General features: G+C 43.6%; 1 protein-coding gene across 4 annotated transcripts in view; it reads left to right on the top strand.

Annotated features, from left to right (window-relative positions):
- The window catches only part of fermt2 (FERM domain containing kindlin 2), a 39,631-nt gene that overhangs the window by 11,315 nt on the left and 9,393 nt on the right, over positions 1–18,923 (top strand). For 2 of the 4 annotated variants that reach the window (XM_084012712.1, XM_084012713.1), the window contains exons 3-8: positions 4,312–4,545; positions 11,458–11,586; positions 14,072–14,104; positions 15,788–16,013; positions 16,177–16,279; positions 16,952–17,059. In XM_084012712.1, coding sequence (XP_083868838.1) covers positions 4,312–4,545; positions 11,458–11,586; positions 14,072–14,104; positions 15,788–16,013; positions 16,177–16,279; positions 16,952–17,059 — 833 coding nt within the window. The remainder of the gene's footprint in view (positions 1–4,311; positions 4,546–11,457; positions 11,587–14,071; positions 14,105–15,787; positions 16,014–16,176; positions 16,280–16,951; positions 17,060–18,923) is intronic. The other 2 variants (XM_084012714.1, XM_084012715.1) reach the window with 1 other exon arrangement.

Genomic DNA, 18,923 nt, shown 5'->3' with positions numbered 1-18,923 from the left:
TTCTTGAATCGCTTTGTGCGATATTCCGTATGAAGCCATGTCTTTTTAAAGCGGTATTACTCACTGTGGTATCTGGTGCACAAAGCAGAGGAAGTGGTCTTGTTCGAGAGCTGTGGTGGTGGTGGTGGTGAATGAAAAGAGCTCCGTTTGACAGAATTGATGGATTAATTTAGCTTGTTAAAGCACAGACACGCACAAACACACAGATCTAATGTAGTTAATGGATGGATAAGAACACCCTCCCTTCCACAAATACCCAAATCAACACACGGAGACACACACACACACACACACACACACACACACACACACACACACACACACACACACACACACACACTCGATCTCTGTATCATCTTTCACATCCTGTAGAGGTCATAAAACATGGTTTTCCCATTCTCTTTCCCCTCCCCTTGTCTCCCAAGCCTTCCTTGTGTGCACACACACACATCACTCGACTAAAGGGCTGTGGGTCCACATTTAATGCACCCAATTACTTAGGCCCCCGCTCCTCTGGCTGCTGCATTACGTCAGGCTTGGCAGGCTGTATTTTTAGCTTGGAGATGCCATTGGCCCTCTCTCCCTCCCTCTTCGTATATTGAGTTACCACCTTGTTGCTGAAAGAACCCAACGGACGCCTACGCGAGGTGCCCTTGTCCAATCACAACCCATCGAACCACTGCGTAATGACACAAGCAAGCAGAAGGAAAGGCTATGACCATTATGGTTTTGCCGGTGGCCGGGTATAAGGAAACCGTGGAGCAGGGGCCATTGAGCGCCTACTGAGGGTAACTGAGACCGGCCAAGACGTGCATTCATTCCCTGCCACAGACTGTATGGTGGTCATGCATGCTGAGTAGAAGACGTTTCTATAGAACGCGGTCTGTGGCGAAGACCTGAGTGCCAAATCTTAATGCTAGCTGTTCTGCATTGCTCCCAGACACCAGAAATTACAAGGTTGTATGAGGGGAAAAAACTGAGCTGAGTTATGAAAATATAGTCAGGTCTATTTTCATTTTTCCTCTCCTTTCTCCCTCTCATTATTTCAGCCTTTAATAGTTGCAGTGCACTTAAGGGAGCCGTTTGTCTGCTGGTAGCATTGAAATTGTGTTCTGCACAGCTGAAGCATCAGAATGGAGCGATGACAGCTAGACCCCCATGCTGCGAGAGTATCTCACACAGGGTCTCGGAAAGAAAGCTTGGAATGTTTTCTTTCAAGTACCGAGTGTTTATCCCCGCAGTAAACAGTATAAACCCAACAGCTTGACAAACAAGTCATCCCAAAATCAATTCACACCATCGTGGGCCTTCACAATGCCATCTGCATTCAGATGCCCATGGCCACTCTTCCCTAAAACGTCCCTCCCCATCTTAATCACCAGTATAATCTCTTCCTCATCCCAGTTTGCTTAACTCACTTCACAACAGTCTCGTTTCCTGGTTCAAAGCAGGCAATCTCAACCGCTAATCCCATTCATGCAGCTTTTTAGACGGGATCAGCAGGAGTGTGTCAACAATGCAATGTGGATGCCCCTATGTAAAGTTAAGGTCAGGGAAAACAATAGCAGCACATGGAAACAGAGGGCCCACTCAAGGTTTAGGTTGCCATGGCAGCAGCTGTTTGACAGATGGACCAGGTCAACGTAGGGCAACTTTCAAGATTGTTCCCCTGTCTTTTAACTTTATCATATTCCTTTCAGAATGAACAGAAGCAATATGCATCAACCCAAACTGCCATGTTTGCCCCCCATGTATCAAAGTAATTATAGTCCATTAGTGGCTGTGTCCTTCCTCATGTAATGCATAGATGTGATGTGTTGAAGACGCATTTAGATAATGTTCTACCAGCCTTGAATACAAAATAGATGTGTTCCTTAATGAGGCCCCTGCCTGTTTTATTTTTACCTCGGCAATGTACAGCATTACTTGGCACCACATACAATGATTTGTGGACCTTAAAGGGACTTAGGGCAGGATTTGTGAAAAAATAAACATTCACTTTAAGTCTTTTAATGCTAATGGGTGATGAAGCGTTCAAAACCAAAAAGAATGAGACCACACACATATCTCCCCATTGCCTTGAACAGGCTGTGTGCTGCATGATGTACTGCAATTCGTGGTCCGAATTTCCCGCGCAGTCCGGCGGACGTGACGTCAAATGACGCTGAATGCGCGTACTCGACGGCTTGGAGACCAGAAGAAGACAAGCGCGGTGGACTCAAGTACTGTATGTGTAGTAATGGACTCTGCTTCGGCCGGAAAACGACCCACCACCACACAAAGTCCACTAAAAAGTAATACCAAGAAGAAAACGAAGGTTTTATCAGCGGCAATTCGTCTTCCTAAAGTTACACTAAAATAAACACTTGTTTACTTACTTCGTCGCTTGACATGATGCTGTTCGCAGATGTATGCTACCAACGTAGTTCCGCGGAGGCATGTGCGGAGGGCTTGTAGTAAACAGTCACGTGAACAGCGAGTAAATAAATAACCGTGTCACAGCATCAGCTGCACTGAAGAGTTCGTGCGCGCTACCGCGCCGGCTTGGCAGATGGCTGCAGTTACCCTAACGGCCGTCGTGTCACTGTTGAGTCTTATTTCTTGATCCTGCCCTAAGTCCCTTTAAGCATGGCTATTTTTGTTGTAATCTTATTTACTCATCACTAAGATACTGCATTGTTGGAGTCATTTATCAAGGACTAATATTTGCTGATGTAAACCTCAAAAATGTTTGGATGTGCCGCTGCAGGTTGTTGTTCAGAAGTAATTACAATGCTCTCAGGATCATTAGCTGCAGCCCTACAGTGAAGTAAGGTAGTTGACATGATGCAGCATTATTGAGAGATACATTATGGTAGTGAAGTACTTAATGTAAGAGTTGGCGCATGGAAAAGACGCCTTGCCTAAACTCCCTAAAATAGTGGCCAACCTAAATATTATGATATGCTATATATGACAAGAAAATATATATATAATATAGTACAGTGTGTGTGTGTGTGTGTGTATATATAGTATTCTTGCCATAAACCTGACTAAGCTTTTTGGCATTTTAATGATGCTGCTGTACATGACAATCTTTTATTCTAAGCATATGCCTTTAAACACTCTGTCTTGCTGACATACTGTAGCTATAAGTTGAAATGGTTCAGCTTGATGTTTTAAATGTCTTTTGATTCAATGATGACTGACCAAGCCGACATCTGTGCCTGAACACAGTGACTCTGAAAACCGAGAGAGAGACCTAGAGTGAGACAGAAGATAGGCTGGAGAAGCGATGACGGGTTATGTGGGTGGACGAAATGAGACACTGCTTTGGGAAGTGCCTTCCTGGACTAATGCCGGAGTAATGACATCACTAGCCTCCTCAGAGGGGGGGGGGGGTGGGGCACATCTAGTGTAATAGGCTAGCATAGGCTGCTAAGAACTTTACTCTTGAACAGAAAGTTAAATATGCCCGTTATGGAGTTACATAAATTTGGATGACTATTTTAACTCTTAAAGTGAAGAGAAGCATTTTTTTTCCTGATTGACATACCTATTTTGTGAATGTATCCCATTAATGTGATGCAAAGATAAGAAATTGATGCAAAGGAGCTGCCATTCTCTCTCTGTGTGGGAGATGATGCCTTTTCCACTTTAACCTTTCCCTTTTGAAGTGATTGGCAGCTCAAACACAACTTCAGCCCATCACGGTGCTGCTGGTATAGAAACCAGTGCAAGGTGATCTGCAGAAACAGCTGCTTCGAGTTCCCTTAAATCCCTGGGGTTTTCACCTTCCCGTTGAAGTCTGACACACACAGAGACACACACACACACACACACACACACACACAGGTCCGTCCCCATTGTTTCTGAGCCCCTACAGAGCGAAAGCCTGGGAGCTATGTGGGGTTTTGGGTGGCTTGTGTCTGCTTTAGAGGGATAACAGTGTGACTTTTGAACAAAGAGGGAGGTATGAACCTGATATCCCCACAGTGTCGCACAAACAGCCACGTCTTTCACACACTCAGTCGTCTCCTCCCTCTCACTTTGACTTCACCGCCGCCGTGCAAACCTTTTCTGTGCCCCACCACCACTTCACCCCAAATGTGACCCTCTGCCCTGGAGGGACATATTTGGTGAGCTCAGGTCAGTTCAGTGGCATAGTTACAACCTGAGTGCTCCAGTTACACTTTCCATTTGCCCTGAAATGTCTTCGCCTTGCTGTCAACCGTTTAAAATGGCAACAAATATATGCGTGCAGTTTAGCAAAGAATGTTTAGTAAAAGATAAAGTTATTCATCCACTGTAATCTTTTGTTCCCAACCACAGATGTGAAGAAGGACTGGTCAGACCATGCTTTGTGGTGGGAGAAGAAGAAGACATGGCTGTTGAAAACCCACTGGACGTTGGACAAGTACGGCATCCAAGCCGATGCCAGGCTGCTTTTCACTCCGCAGCACAAACTGCTGCGCCTCCAGCTGCCCAACATGAAGCACATGAAGGTCAAGGTCAACTTCTCAGACCGCGTCTTCAAGAATGTGTCCGACATCTGCAAAACTTTCAGTAAGTGGACCGACTGACTCATTTACAAGACAGCTGGCGAAACTACGTTAATAAATTTAGTCGAGACGTGGAAAACTGTCATGAAGCAAATGTGAGAAGAGATGTTTGACCAAGAGTTCAGGGAATGAGTGTAGAATAGTGGTCACTCTACTTGGCCCTTCTGAAGGTGCCCACCCTGCCGAACTGAAAAACAACTCCCTGTAAGACTATTTTTGAAAATGTTCTACATCAAACATAGCTAATCATGTCCTTCCTCACTTTGTTTTTATCCCTGGCAATTTGTAGTGTTTATTAAACACACTGTGAGCTCCGCATGCTGGAGTCACCTCTCCTGACTGGTAGTCCACTGTTAGCTTTGGAGTCGTGTCCTTGGGACCTGGGCTCCATCGGTCTCAGAGTAATGTTTAGTAAACAGAGATTATCAATCTGTCTCAGGCTTATAACACAGGCACACACACACCAAAGTATACTCCTGCTAACTGTATTATTTACCTACCATATCCTCCTGCTAATACCATGTCCAAATTTAACTGTCCCCGATCGCTATCTACCGTCAATGGCACCATGATGTCCTGTCTCACATTGGACCCAGATGACCATTTCCTCAGACCTTGAACCTCGCCCTCTGCCTCTAAAGGTCTTTACACATTAGGGGTGTGACGAATACTTAATACATAATACATCAAAATGTAAAATACTTGCCTGCACATTTTTTTGTCAAAGTCTTTTAATGTGAAAGGTACGGACGGAAGGAGTGGATCTGGTATGCACTGCCATTGTTGCCCTGGTTGAAAGGAGTAATACAATTTGCAGTCTTTGTTCAGACTAGCCTCCGTATTATGTATTTATACATATAGGCGCAGCTTAACCCTTTCCGGACAACGTAAGTGGTTGATGCCTTTATTCAGTGTGAAACCTTGTTTCCAGAAAAACATTGTTGCTTTTTCACCACGTAATATCTGCGTTCTGTGTGAAAGTACTCTTGACACAAACAACAGTTTGAAAAAACATATTGACATGAGAAATAATTACACGAAGAAGAAAAACAGCGTGTGTAAAGGCCTTTAGTCACTGTCTCCGGGAGGGTTTGCAGGAACCCCCACTCATATAACTCCCTCCATCAGACAGGGTCATAGCACACCTGTTGTGTCTTTGTCACTGGGCTGTGTTCAGCCGCCAAGATCAGGGGCTCCAATGGCAGCTCTCGTGTTTTTATTGGGCTCTACAGGTAGCACAAGACCTTGTTTTTAATTTGGCAGGAATGGAGCTTTTTTATATTTTTTCAGAAGTCTACGGGGTCAGATGCAGTTCTGTGAAAGGAAAAGATCAAATAGCACATTTTATTTTGTGTAAATATACAAAGAGACTGTTTTTGAAAGCAGAGGCAAGGGGAGAAACAGGGCAGTAGCCTTTCATACCTAGTTAGGAATGTGTCTGCTGCTTCTGTAATAAATCTATTTCAGCTTCGTAGAAATTCAGGACAAATTGCTTCTGGCTGACATGGCGCGTGCCAGATTCTTGCAAGATGTTGTACGATGACTGCCTTTACTGTTGTATTTGTACTACTGGGTAATATTGCTGTGAATGTATGCTAAAGCATGGTTAGAAACTCCCTAACTCACTGTCTGTATGTCAGCTGACTTACAGCTGGTCTGGCCTGGAAGCATTTCATTTTTTGTCATCTGGGCAACTTTGAGTTTTACAATTTCCTGTGCACGTTGAAGTGCACGTTTCTGCTGACTCCCTGTGTGCTGCACAGCATAGAGAATCAGGAGGGACAGGAAGAGACGAGCCTGTCCAACTGGCCTTCGCTCCAGACAGCAGAAAAGGAGGGGCAGATGGATAGAAACCGAGAGAGAAGTCAGTGAAGACTTCTTTGTTTTCAGCGATGTGCAACTCACCTCTGGCCCCAGTTCTTTTTCCCATCCTAATTTATTTGGAGCTTTTTTGTTTTTGCTGTGGCCTGTGCAGTCAAATGGTCATGAAGCCATTTCCTGTTCTGAGTTCAGTGCTCCTGAGTATTTTAGTTTTATCCCACCCACTCCGTAGTTTATATATATATTTTTTATAACTGTCTACGTTTTAAGAGATGGGAGACGGGCCACAGCAGCATTCCAAAACAACACTTTCCTGCAGGATTAAAAGAGGTGTGGATGTGTTTATTTGTGCTTCAGAACGCAACTGCTGTGAAACAATCAGAAAGTAGCATTTTATTCTTCTGATTCACGGCTTTGTTCTCGGTAATGCTGGCGCATTTCTTCATTCACTCTCTGGCTCACTCGCCCACTGCTGCGGAGTGGCACGTTTTGAATGCAGTGTTTTAAAGGTTTAATACGTAGTCACGTCGTTGGTTGCTGTTTTGTAAAATGAAACTCTTAGCTAATGCACGCCAGCTGTATGAAATTTTTGCTGATCCTTAATTTATGCACCATCCGTAGCTCTGCACCACCGCAGCATGGGCAGCATATGCAGGCGGACCACAGAGGAGCCCTGGCAAAGGGGCAATATTTAAAACGAGCCAGTTAAATGGCATATAATACATATATGAATGTCAATTAGATGGTAATCTGCATGAGGAATAAAGAAAATGTTGGTCTATAGTGATATAGTAGTTGTAATAGTAGTATGTTTTTACCTTTTCTATTTTGTGTGGTTTTCAGTCTCTTTAGCACAAACACAAACTCTTAACAGTGAGTGTCCCATACAGTGGGGAAAAGCATAGAAAATCAACATACCACTCAAAGTCAAAAGAATAAAACCAATTATCACCGCTGTTACTTCTCCCATGTCCACGGCAGCTGTGTCCTGACACAGACACCGTCCATCTGAGCTGGCTGGGAACCGAGAGGACTCAGCAAAAGGTTGAAAAACATGAAAATCATTCAGTTTCACTCCCGTTTTGTCCTCTGATTACATTTGGCAGCGCCTACATCCTGTACTGAACAGCTCACTTGATAGTGAAGCAAAAGCAATAGGGATTTTCCACTTTTAGTTGCGAGATAACATGTTTGAACTCTGTCAACAATTCTGAGAATTCTCTTAAACCAAACTGTGATTGTATTTGTTTATCAATTAAGCTACTGAACATTTTTATTTCACAATTTCCTGGATCCTAAGCTAACATCTTTAAATAAGGGATGCATCAATCCCATTCTCTCTGTCCTGATGCCAATACTTGGGCTTTGGTTATCGGCTGATACCAAGTACCAAACAAAGACAACTGTCACCAATAAGGCTCGACTTAAACATTGCTTTTCTAACTTTGTAAAACAGCATATAACAAATACCTGTATTGATATCGGTGCATCTCTACTTTTAAATGGCTTGTTTTGTCCAACTAACAGTTGAAAATCCAAAGATAGTCGGTTTATAATGGTATTAAACAGAGAAAAGTACAAAATCTTGACATTTGAGAAATTGGAACCAACAATTATTTGGCATGTTTTCTAGTTAACTGTGATAAAGGATTAATATATTACCAAAAATGAACAGCTATTAACTAATACATTGACTAAGTATTTCAGCTCTAAAATGCCGTATGAAATACAAAAAAAGCAGGTCCATAGGTGAGGAAAAAAATGAATGGCACCGAACTGCCTCTTCTGGCTTTTGTAAAGGTTAATTGGCCCAGTGAAGAGTCGCAGTCAGACATGAGCTTGTCCCGTCTAGACAACCTGGTCCACTTCCAACACATTAAAGACACTCATACACCTCCTCCCTCTGACATGATTCTCTTCTACTCTTCCTGCAAGCCAGCACACAAAATGTACTCTTCATAACTGACTAGCACATGACCGTGGACCTGGGGGCCTGAGGTTGGACAACATTGAGGCTGCTTCTCTCAGCATAGCATCACTTCAGTATAACAAGAGTCAGGCTGTGCCACTTAAGCGCTTTGGCTTGTTCAGAAAGCACTCCTTTTGCTACCATGTGTCGGGAAAATGTAGAGAAATGGATGGCAGGAAAGGAAAGCGATGGAGAGGGTGTGTGACAATACTGTGGGACATAAAGACCACAGGAGGATAAGTTTGAAGGAGGACGTTGTCAGTTGAGAAGGCGTATTGCGTCCAGAGAATTTAGTTTTGTGTGGGACTGTTCACTGTTGCATCATACTTTTGGTCCTGCAGATTTATGGCACATCAAACTGTGGTCAGCTTGACTGGCCAGAGTGAGCTGACCACTGTTGTCACAACACAGGAGGAGTGCAGTTTTGTCTCCGCTCCAACCCCTAAATTAAAGTGCATTATTATCCTCTTTGAGCGTCTTTTTAGCACCATTTCAGCCTCCTGTGTGATAGATGAAGAGAATCTCTGACACTAACTATCTGAGGTCTATTTATGAAATTAATTTATTTTAAAGTTGGGGGGGTGGGGGTAGCAAAAGGATCTATTTGTGTGCGTCAGATGGCATTGAGTCATATATACTTATATGACTTATATACTCATAATGCCAAAAATCGTACTTCGCTTTACTTGTCATCAGCTAGGATATCCACACCGTGCTTTTGATTGATTTCTTATTGATCATATAGCCTTGCAGCCCAATCAGTACCTCTTCATAACATTAAGAAGGATGCAGTGTCAAACAGAAGAGGAAATCACCCCTATAATTTTTTTTGTCCATGTAGGGTCTCAAACCGTTTGTACGGTAAACTTTTGTGCTGTAAAATTAGACCGTGATGGTGTTTGTGATTCTTCTGCGGCTGGCCTTACTCACTGCAGTGAATCATGTGTTCCAAGGAGTCGATCTTGCAAGCCCAGCTGGCTCGCAGTCAACCCCTCTCCTCTGGCTCCGGTCCTGCTTACTGCCACATGTCTGCTGGGTGGAAGATTGGGCTGTTGTTGTCTAAGGTGTCATTTCTGTTAATGGAAATCAACCAAGCTTTTGTAAGCACTTTAGCCATCACTCACCCTTCCTCCTCCTCCTCATCATCATCACACCGGCCACAAGTATGTCGTGAGTGTAGGAGCAGTCTTTCCCAGCGGATCATGATTCTGAAATTCTCACTATAAACATACAATTCAACACTCAACTGAATATGTCAGCAGAAATTGACTGCAACGCTTGTCTGTCTGAAAAAGACTAGTGGTGTGTTTTTGGTATTTGGTCATCTTTATCATATTTTCTTTCTGATGATAATTATTATTTAACTGACGTGAAGTATTCATCATCTCAACTACATCTCTACTCCCTTCATGGGAATGGTGAAAAACAAAGAAAATGTTTTACCCACCCACCCATTTCCCACTTTTGTGTCCAGGCTATTCAGTAGAGACACCTACTTTTTACAGAAACTTTTTTTTTTTTTTAACCACATTGGGTAATTTTGTGACCAAAATATTTGCTTTTGTTACACACTTTTGATCTAAAGAGGGTTATTTGTTTTACGAAGCAACACTTCCATGGAAATAACAGATGAATGTATCTTCATAATAGCGTAATTTGCCCTAAAGATAAGTTCCTTTTGTGTTGCTGACAATGAAGTCATGAAAATTGAAAGACATGGCGTAGTAAAATGCCACATGCCTCTGCAGTGCCTCACCAAGAGAGACAGTCCTACCCACGCACACACCGTTTCATACACTCTTTGCTGTGTGTATTGGCCTCCTCGCACAGCTCAGTGGGGCTGAAGCTCGGCAGCACGCCTGCAACTCACATGGCTGTATAAGGACACAGAGATTGCGCTTCGCTGCTGCAGCGGAGCGAGAACGAAGGAGGTGGGAGGCGGAGAAGGAGAGGCTGAGCTCCCATCTGGTAGTTCTTAAAACTCCTGGAATGCTTTTGCTTTAGTTACACAAACCAAACAACCTTTCTCACCAAGCCAAGACGTTCTCTCTCTCTCTCCCCTCCTGCTCGTGCTTTCCTCATCACCCTCAGCAACCTTTTTAATCAGTCTGCAACACCTTTCTATTACTTGATCTTTAAAAAAAAAAAGGGATTTATTTCAGTGGATAAGAACATTTCTTTTCGACAGTCATGCACAAATCAAAGTGGAAATAATAAGCTACTGCTATCAAATATCAGCTTAATTAATTGATTTATAAGAAATCGCAGGAAAACCATATCCAGCTGAGGATCCAGACGTGCTTGCTTCCAGACTAGCACCATCTATTCTAGTCCTGACACACTCTGGCAGTCTCACCACTACATCATAACCATCCCAAGCCCTTTTTTAAAACATCATTGCTGCTGCTGCTGAGTGATGGCTCCCTGGCCTCCAAGAGGGAAAAGAGGGCAGAGAAGCTGGGAAGAGAGGCCGCTCTGTTTTAGTCATTATATTCAGTGTGGTGTCTTACTGTCTGATTGGGATCTTCTGCACACAGCTTACACACTGCTCGGAAGTGGTTGTTTATTTCATTTATGGTATCTCACTATCTTCAAGGATGTAGGTTGGTGTTTTTGTGAAAGCTTTTGTTGTCCCATTACTCGCCAACAGCAACTGAATAGTGTTTTTATGTGTATGGGAGGAATAGTTGGAGGATGGCGGTTAAGAAGGAGGTAGCGGTTGTGTCTGCCCTGTCTCAGTTGGGGATTACAGTTAAAGCAAGATTTGTTGGGGCCCTGAGAAAAGGGATTTGCAATTTTCCACCACTCTTGTGCACAGCTGTCTACAATTCTTACCAATCTCCTCAGTGCCTTTGCACTTTCTCTTACTACTCCTTTTGTTTTACCTTTAACTTTCTCAATTTAAGTCGCATTAATGTCTATATTCACCTACATCAAGGTTCTACACATTGCCTGCGTGCTCTGTGAGAGGTCATGTGGTTTATCTGAAGCCTGTGGTTGTAAAATCACAAATAATATTTAGTTTTTAGTGACCTGTTGGCATTCTGATTGGCTTGTCTTAGCTGTAAGGCAAGTTTATGTTTAATTGACATCATATTAACTTCATTACTTCATCCTTCCCGCCAGATATTCGCCACCCAGAGGAGCTATCTCTACTGCGTAAGCCCCGTGATCCCAAGAAGAAGAAGAAAAAGCTGGAGGAGGCAGAGGAGGACGATCTGGAGCTGGAGGGTCCACTGTTAACCCCCGGATCAGGTGAGCTCATGGATAGTAACTCCTACACGGAGAGCACTCTATTTTACAGTTTCCTCTAGAATATTTCCGCTGTTTTGGACTTTTGGTTTAACTGGTGACATGAAATAGATTTGCCTCATGCATCCATTTTTATAGGTTAAAGGTCTACTTTGAAGTAATTATGGAGCAATGGGTTTTGTTTTTGTATTTCATTGTGAAAAGTGATAATCTCCTTTCCCACAAGCAGCAGGTTGAATAACAGGTTCCACTGGCTGTTACAAAGTGTCTTGCACTCTTGTTCTGTCGCACTTGTGGTTCGAAAAGCCACTAAGATAACTCCACATTGCTGCACCCTGCTTCTAGTGACCAAATATGAATGTGTGAGTTTGAGGCCTGCATGGGATCCACAGCCCTGGCTCCCAATTCCTTGGCAGGGAGGACGAAGAATGGTTGAGATTCCGCACATAGTTGGTCACGCTGCCATTTTAAACCCGAACCAGGCTACACAGTTCTACTGTGCCTCCTCCCTCCTTGCGCCAGTGATGGGAGATTGGGAGGGTTACAACCATGTGAGCAGTGAGGAGCAGAACAAAACAGGCCGTTGGTGCCGTCACAGAGGTAGCATTAACCAAAACGGCTAACAATATGAGGCGGTGTGAATGGGTCTCTTTGTGTGTGTGTTGAGTCTCTTCTGGCCAGGCGTCTGTCCACTCCTGAGACTCAGCTCAACATATATGCACTCTCATGTGAGTGGATAGAGAGCAGTCACGCTATCACAATTCTCAGTCAAGATAAATGAGTTCTGCTCACGCTGGTTTGCCTCACTGTGAAATTAACAAATTAGCAGCAGATTATGTATCTATTTTCTCATATATAAAAGAAAACTTAACATTTTCACACCCAAAAATGCATTGTTACATTTCAGCGGCATGCTACGTTGATGTGAGTTTTGACAGGAATGTACAGAATCTGTTACTGTCAGTCACACTTCCTGCGTCCTCCCTATCAGATCACATTCTGCAGTTGGAGAGTACATTTCATGGCCAAGATGTAAGGCGTTATTCAGTCCCTTGTGGGGAAGGGCTGGGCTCTTAGCTCAGGTCTCCTGATAGGAATCACAAGGCTTTGCAGAGAGTCAGCGATGCAATCAGGGCCACAGCTTTCTCCTGTGCAGCTAACTGCTTCTGCACACTCCACGCCGCCGTGGAGATGAAGACAGGAGGGCTCACTGCTGCTAACCATGGTCGAACTATACTGAGCTGTAGACTCAATGGTATGACTGTTCTTTGATGAAACGCATCAATCCTGGTATTAACATTGGCATTTCTTACCACATTTATGAAAATCTGTATTTCATGGGTTGAAAATATGCCATCTGCTGTGTTAAATCAGCCCTGAACTTTGCAAGGCTAGTGCTGATGTAGTCGACCGGGACTAATCTAAGTCATGAAATGTATTTTAAAAATAAATAGAAATTATTTTAACAAGCCTTTAATCGGTAACTGAGCCATTCTTGCCCACTTTTACAGATTGTTTTAAACTGGTGGCAACACTTAATTTTTTCAAGCAAGCAATTTACAGAATCCAGCTTCTCAAATGTGAATATAATCTGATTTTCTTTGCCTCCTATGATGGGAAACTGAAACGGTTACATTAGCTTTTCGATCGTCTTTTGCCTTTCGAAAATGTAGGTAAAACTTATCGACAAAAAGATATACAGTGCATGCATGATTATGAGATATATAGGGTACCTATACTGCACAGTGTACTGTACATACTGATCTCAGAAGCAAATGACATGGATAGATGGTGAACGCTACGGTTATATAACCTTAGTACATGGCCAATTATTTCCTCTTAAAGACTGGCATTCCTTTTCCAAAACCTCAGCCTCTATCCGTAAATGTACCGTGAAGGAAACTCCATGTCTGTCTGTCTGTCACACTCATGTCAAGTGCCTGACATGTTGCTAATCCTCGACTATTGTCACGACTCAAAAAGAAAGCCATGATTTTATCGATGATGCCAGTCCATCGAGTCCCTTCTGGGCCCACCACATCTTCATGTGCTTTCTGTATCTAATTTTCTTTACTGTCAGCATGGAGGACATACCTTGGATAGCGAGTGCTTTTATAAAACCCAGGCAAGGCGGTCAAACGGTTGGTCAATGTCACCCAATCAGTCATGCTGTGTTGGATGGTTATGAATGGGTGGATGGAAACGACAGAACCCTCACTAGTCATTTCAGAGTGATCTCCCTCTGCAAAGAGGGTAAACTGAGTCATCCACTCTGAGGCTAACGTTTGGCAGTGCCCATGGAAATGCCACGGATCTCCCTATTCTTGTACTTCTCTACTTTTTTTGTCTTTTTTCTTCTGTTTCCTTTTTCTTGTAGTGTTTTCTGTACCTTAAATCTGTCCACTTGATGTTGTTTGTTCCCATTCCACTTCTTCCCTCCACCTCTTTCCTGTCTTTCTTTCTCTCACTCTTTCTGTTTTCATCCTAGCCTCTGAGGTAATATACATCGGACCTGTCAAAGGTAAGCTTTCCTCTTCCTCTGTCCTTTACTCTTCAGCACTGCTTCCTCACCCTCTCCTTCCCCTTCCTCCCCTCCACCTCCCACAGCTGTAGCGTTGAGGTCACATGACATCTGTAACCTTTTGGGACGAACAGCCGAGTCACCTGACTGCGCCTCTGGAAGAAGTCAGCTGATTCGGGTGGTCACATGATCAAGGCTTTGCCTCTCATTAGAAATGAGCTAAAAGCTCACTTTGTCTTCCAGCTTCTTCAGGCCTGCTCACTGTGCCTGCTGACTGTTCTGCAGTAGCTGATCACTTTTTAGCACTCACAAAATTGTGATTCCGGAGATGGTAATTTATTGTATTAATATTTACTATACCTTTTTAAAGAAGTTCAGAAATCAGAGCAGTGATGATGCTTATTGGTCCATAATCCTACATACACGTCACAACCAATACCTCACACCGAAGCTTTGTGGAAGAATCAAATCCACAAGAGACACTTTCATTTATTGAAAACCCTCTCATGGTTTACTTCGCGTCTTAACAGCCCATGGTGGTCCAGCTCCATCCATCTAAGCCCTCCATGAATCCCCAGTGTGAGAGCATTAGGGAGTAAAGTCATGTTAACATTCTTTGTGCCTTTTCACCGGCATCGGAGAGTGAGTAAACAGGATGGAGGAGGCCTAGTTGTTTTTTAAATGGGCTGCCAGTTTTCACCTTATACATGGTCTCTCAGGATATTCGGGATTCCTCAAGATACCCTTTGGGAGATGGAAGTACTCTCCCTGACCTGATGCACTCAGCATTATGGAAAAACCTTGAAGGACCCATTGAATAACACCCTCCCCCACAAGGGATGTGTGGCCACAGCCTGCACCCTGTTCTCATGACCTCAGCTCGCAAACACAAACACACACATGCACACTCACAAACACAAACCAAGCCTACTTCCTGATTTCAAAAGGGATTTAGTGGGTTAGCCAGTGTTGCTTCTTGACCTAGGCCCCACAGGGGGAGTGGAGGGGGATGTGGAGCCAAATATCCCACCACAAGCTTAACCAACAGGAAATGCAAACAACTTGACTTTGGTGTCTTGCTGATGTTTGTAGTCGAAATTCAGAGCAATTTCACAACTAAATGAACTAGAAAAGCAACAATTATTCATTGAAGATTTCAAATTTAGTGGTGGATTTTTTTTCAAATTTCTTATCATCTGTGTATCCTCCCGTATCTTTGCGCCCCCCCTCTCCTCTCTGTGGCGAGTTTTGCAGTAGTTTGCTGTGTGCCGTGCATTCCTGCAGGTTTTCTGACTGTGAGTAAGTGGGTGACCCTGATCATGTTCTGCGTCATCTGCATGCTGATCCACATCAATCCCCGCTATCAGCAGGAGAACATAGTTGAAGCCACTCATCTGCAAAGTGTGGGCTGGTAGTCACATGGTGTTGTTGACCGCTAGCTGGCCTGGCTAGCCTGCAAGTGTGTGCTTTTTGAAAAGTGTTCACCCCTCCTTTCCCCTTATGCTGTTTTTGTGTATCTCATTTGTGAATGTGCACTTATTTGCTTTGAAATAAAAGTATACATTAGATTTGTCAGTGTGAGACAATAATTTATTGTTTATTGTTCCTTTTAATGAGTGTGGTCCTTTTCTTTTTGGACCTCAGTGCACTATAAGGGACTAACCGATGACTGTGTGTTTTCAGGGAGCATCTACTCCAGTCCAGGCTTGTACAGTAAGACCATGACCCCCACCTATGACTCCAGAGACGGCAGCCCGCTGTCGCCCACCACCGCCTGGTTTGGGGACAGCCCCCTCTCCGAGGGAAACCCCAGCATCCTCGCTGTCAGTCAGCCAATCTCCTCACCAGACATCCTGGTCAAACTCTACAAGCCCCAGTCTCTGCTGGACAAAGCCAAGATCAACCAGGGGTAAGATGAATTTGCTTAGTGGTTAGGTGGTTTGGTGAACTGCTCATAGTCAGCAATGCTGTGGTGGATTGCAGTATATTTATGGTTGTACAGCTGATCAAAATAGTTACAAGAGGCTGCAGAGAGTTTGGTTGTTTCACAAGACATTTCATTTACTGTACAGGTGGTTGGACTCATCCAGGTCTCTGATGGAGCAGGATGTAAAGGAGAACGAGGTGCTACTGCTGAGGTTTAAATACCACAGTTTCTTTGACCTCAACCCTAAGGTACGTCCCATAGATCCCGGAGTACTATTACTCCTTGCTCACCTTGAGTCCCTGGGTACATTTGTCAAGATCATGGAGTTCCAGAAAGCAACTTATCAGTTCAGGGGGGAAAAGTGTGCTGAGTGACAAAAAACAGGATAGATACATAACTGGTAAGATAATTAGTGTATGTTTTTAAGAAGTTAAGGATTTTAACTTAACCACTTTAATGGGAACTCCACCAATGATGCAGATCAAAGTCTGTTAACAGGCCTCTGGGAGTACGACCGCACATGTGAAAACGTTTTATAAAGCATTTGTGGCTCCGGAGGGAGCTGCGTGAAATCCTAGAAACAATTTGATATGTTGGGCAGATACATTCTTTCAAACTTCTGGCAATGTGGGCTTAGAAAGATACTTACTAGACTTCTGAAGCCCACTCCTCATCTCTGCGTGTGGCTGAGTTGCATTGTGGGTAATGGACGCACCAGGTTTTAACAAGAAAGAAGATTCTGCTTTATCGATTTTCACCTTTTATAAAAAAAAAAAGAAAACCCTATACCATATCTAACCAGTCCTTCACACACATCTAGTTTTGTCCTGTATGTATCAAAGAGTGAGAGAGCCTGATAATCCGTTTTATTGCCTGCTTGTTTGTATGCATGTTAACCTCTGTGATAAACCTCTCCACAGTATGATGCCATCCGAGTGAACCAGCTCTATGAACAGTCCAAGTGGGCCATCCTGCTGGAGGAAATTGAGTGCACCGAGGAGGAAATGATGATGTTTGCTGCCCTGCAGGTAAAGAAACTGTTTTTGTTTGCGTGTGTGTCCGTATGGGTGCCTGATGTTAATTTCCCTGTCTCAGCATTTGTTTGTCAGGGTCTGAAATTTCCAAGACCTGCAGTCCTCCTTTCATTGGGAAATGGGCACATTGCCTTCTCAACCACAAGATAATGAATTGGATTGGCTTCCAGCCTGAAGTTGAGACATATGGCTGCCAGTTCTGCTGCACACATTCTAAAACTTGGCTATTGCACATTGATGCAGAGTGAGTTAATGGGGTCATTATTACACAAATTCCCATTGGGCTTTTCAATACGAGTTCACGTCAATCACTTCCCTTTATTTCTGAGTCATAGTTCATAAAAAAGAAAGGGATTCATTACCCATTTGAGCAAAATATTAATTACAATAAACTTGAAAGACATTTAGGCATTTATCTCACTTAGTTACACAGAGTGTTATGTTGGCTGCCTGGAAATCAAGCAAAGTGAGTCAAATAAAAACACAATGTTTGAATATTCTTGTTTTTGCCTTTTGGAAATTCCGTGGAAATACCCAGCATTGTATTATTCCAACATTAATTTCAAGCATGTTTCCACACTGGGCCAAGGCTGTTGGTTTTATGTGACCAAGTAATATCTCCAATCCTTGAGGCAACTTGCTGCAGTCACTCATATAGAGTTGATTTGGCCTGGAAACACAAGTATCTCTTCTGAGACGTGTTCAATAGAAGTTGAAATTGGGAGCCGTGGAAGTGATTTACAGATGTGAGCACCTTTATCCCCCTGTAGTCGAGGGGTGGCGACCCTGCTATTTCTGACCCTCATAAACCGTGGGTGCCAAGACCTGAGGACGCCACCCTGTCCTCACCCCCAGGGTAATTATAGAGCATCTTGTGCCACAGGACCCTCGATCCAGACCACCCAACCCCAGTAAGCCACTATCTCATAGACCTGCTCACATTCCTATCGAAGCACTCTTAGACCCTGAGGTGCTAGGTGTGTTTCATCAGACCAGATATAATTACACTTAACTGGTTTTGCGTTACTCTTCCTGAGAGAGATGCTAATCCGAGTTGGGTGTTTTGACTGGCGGCTTCCCTGTGGCTAACTGTCTGTTAGCACCTTTGGTAGCTACTACCATGTTTCAGCAGGGTAGTATGAGCTCAGGGCTTTTTGGCTAATGTTTCACTGGTTAGAGTGGATACAGAGGGTCTAAATAAAGAGCGATGATCGTCCACATCCAGTATGTTGCTGGCTTGCGTTGGCATGCTATCATCTCAATGTTTAACTTTGGCCGAACATAGCGATGAGGTAATCGGGAGTAAAGAACACTAACGGCATCATAGTCACTGAATGGGGGCACAGGTTGTACATTGATCCTCAGCAGATAAACACGTACACGCATGCACACAAACAGGAAACAAGCCCCCACACCCCGGTGTTGTAGTTTTCTTAAAAAGGCTCTTAAAGTGGAGGAGGCAGAGGAATGGAGTGTCATGGCGAGCCCTTTGTCCCACATTGTGAAACCTTAGCAGGCCAAAAGCCTCGCATATCTCTCTCCAACTCTCCCTCTTTATCTCTCACTCTCAACAGCTGTTCATTCATATATTGGTGGGGGGTTGGTGATGGGTTGACATTATAAATACCATTTGTCAACAAGTTGTATTTAGTGTCTGTGACTCACGCTAAGAGGTAAACACAGTCGGGTTTATAGTTCATTCTAATGAATTGGTGTTTCCTGTGTTCTCTTACCCTTATTGGCCCAGTCTCACATGTGTTCCCAGTAAAAACAATTTCATAGCCTGTTACAGTTCAAAGACATGCTGAGAACACATTGTTCAAACTGTACCCCTTGTTTCTCTCAGTGAATCATCATC

The sequence above is a fragment of the Eutrigla gurnardus genome (genome assembly GCF_963514095.1).
Source record: "Eutrigla gurnardus genome assembly, chromosome: 7".
Classification (NCBI taxonomy): Eukaryota; Metazoa; Chordata; class Actinopteri; order Perciformes; family Triglidae; genus Eutrigla; species Eutrigla gurnardus.
The sequence above is the reverse complement of the archived record's forward strand: the minus strand, read 5'-3'. Positions and strand labels throughout refer to the sequence as shown.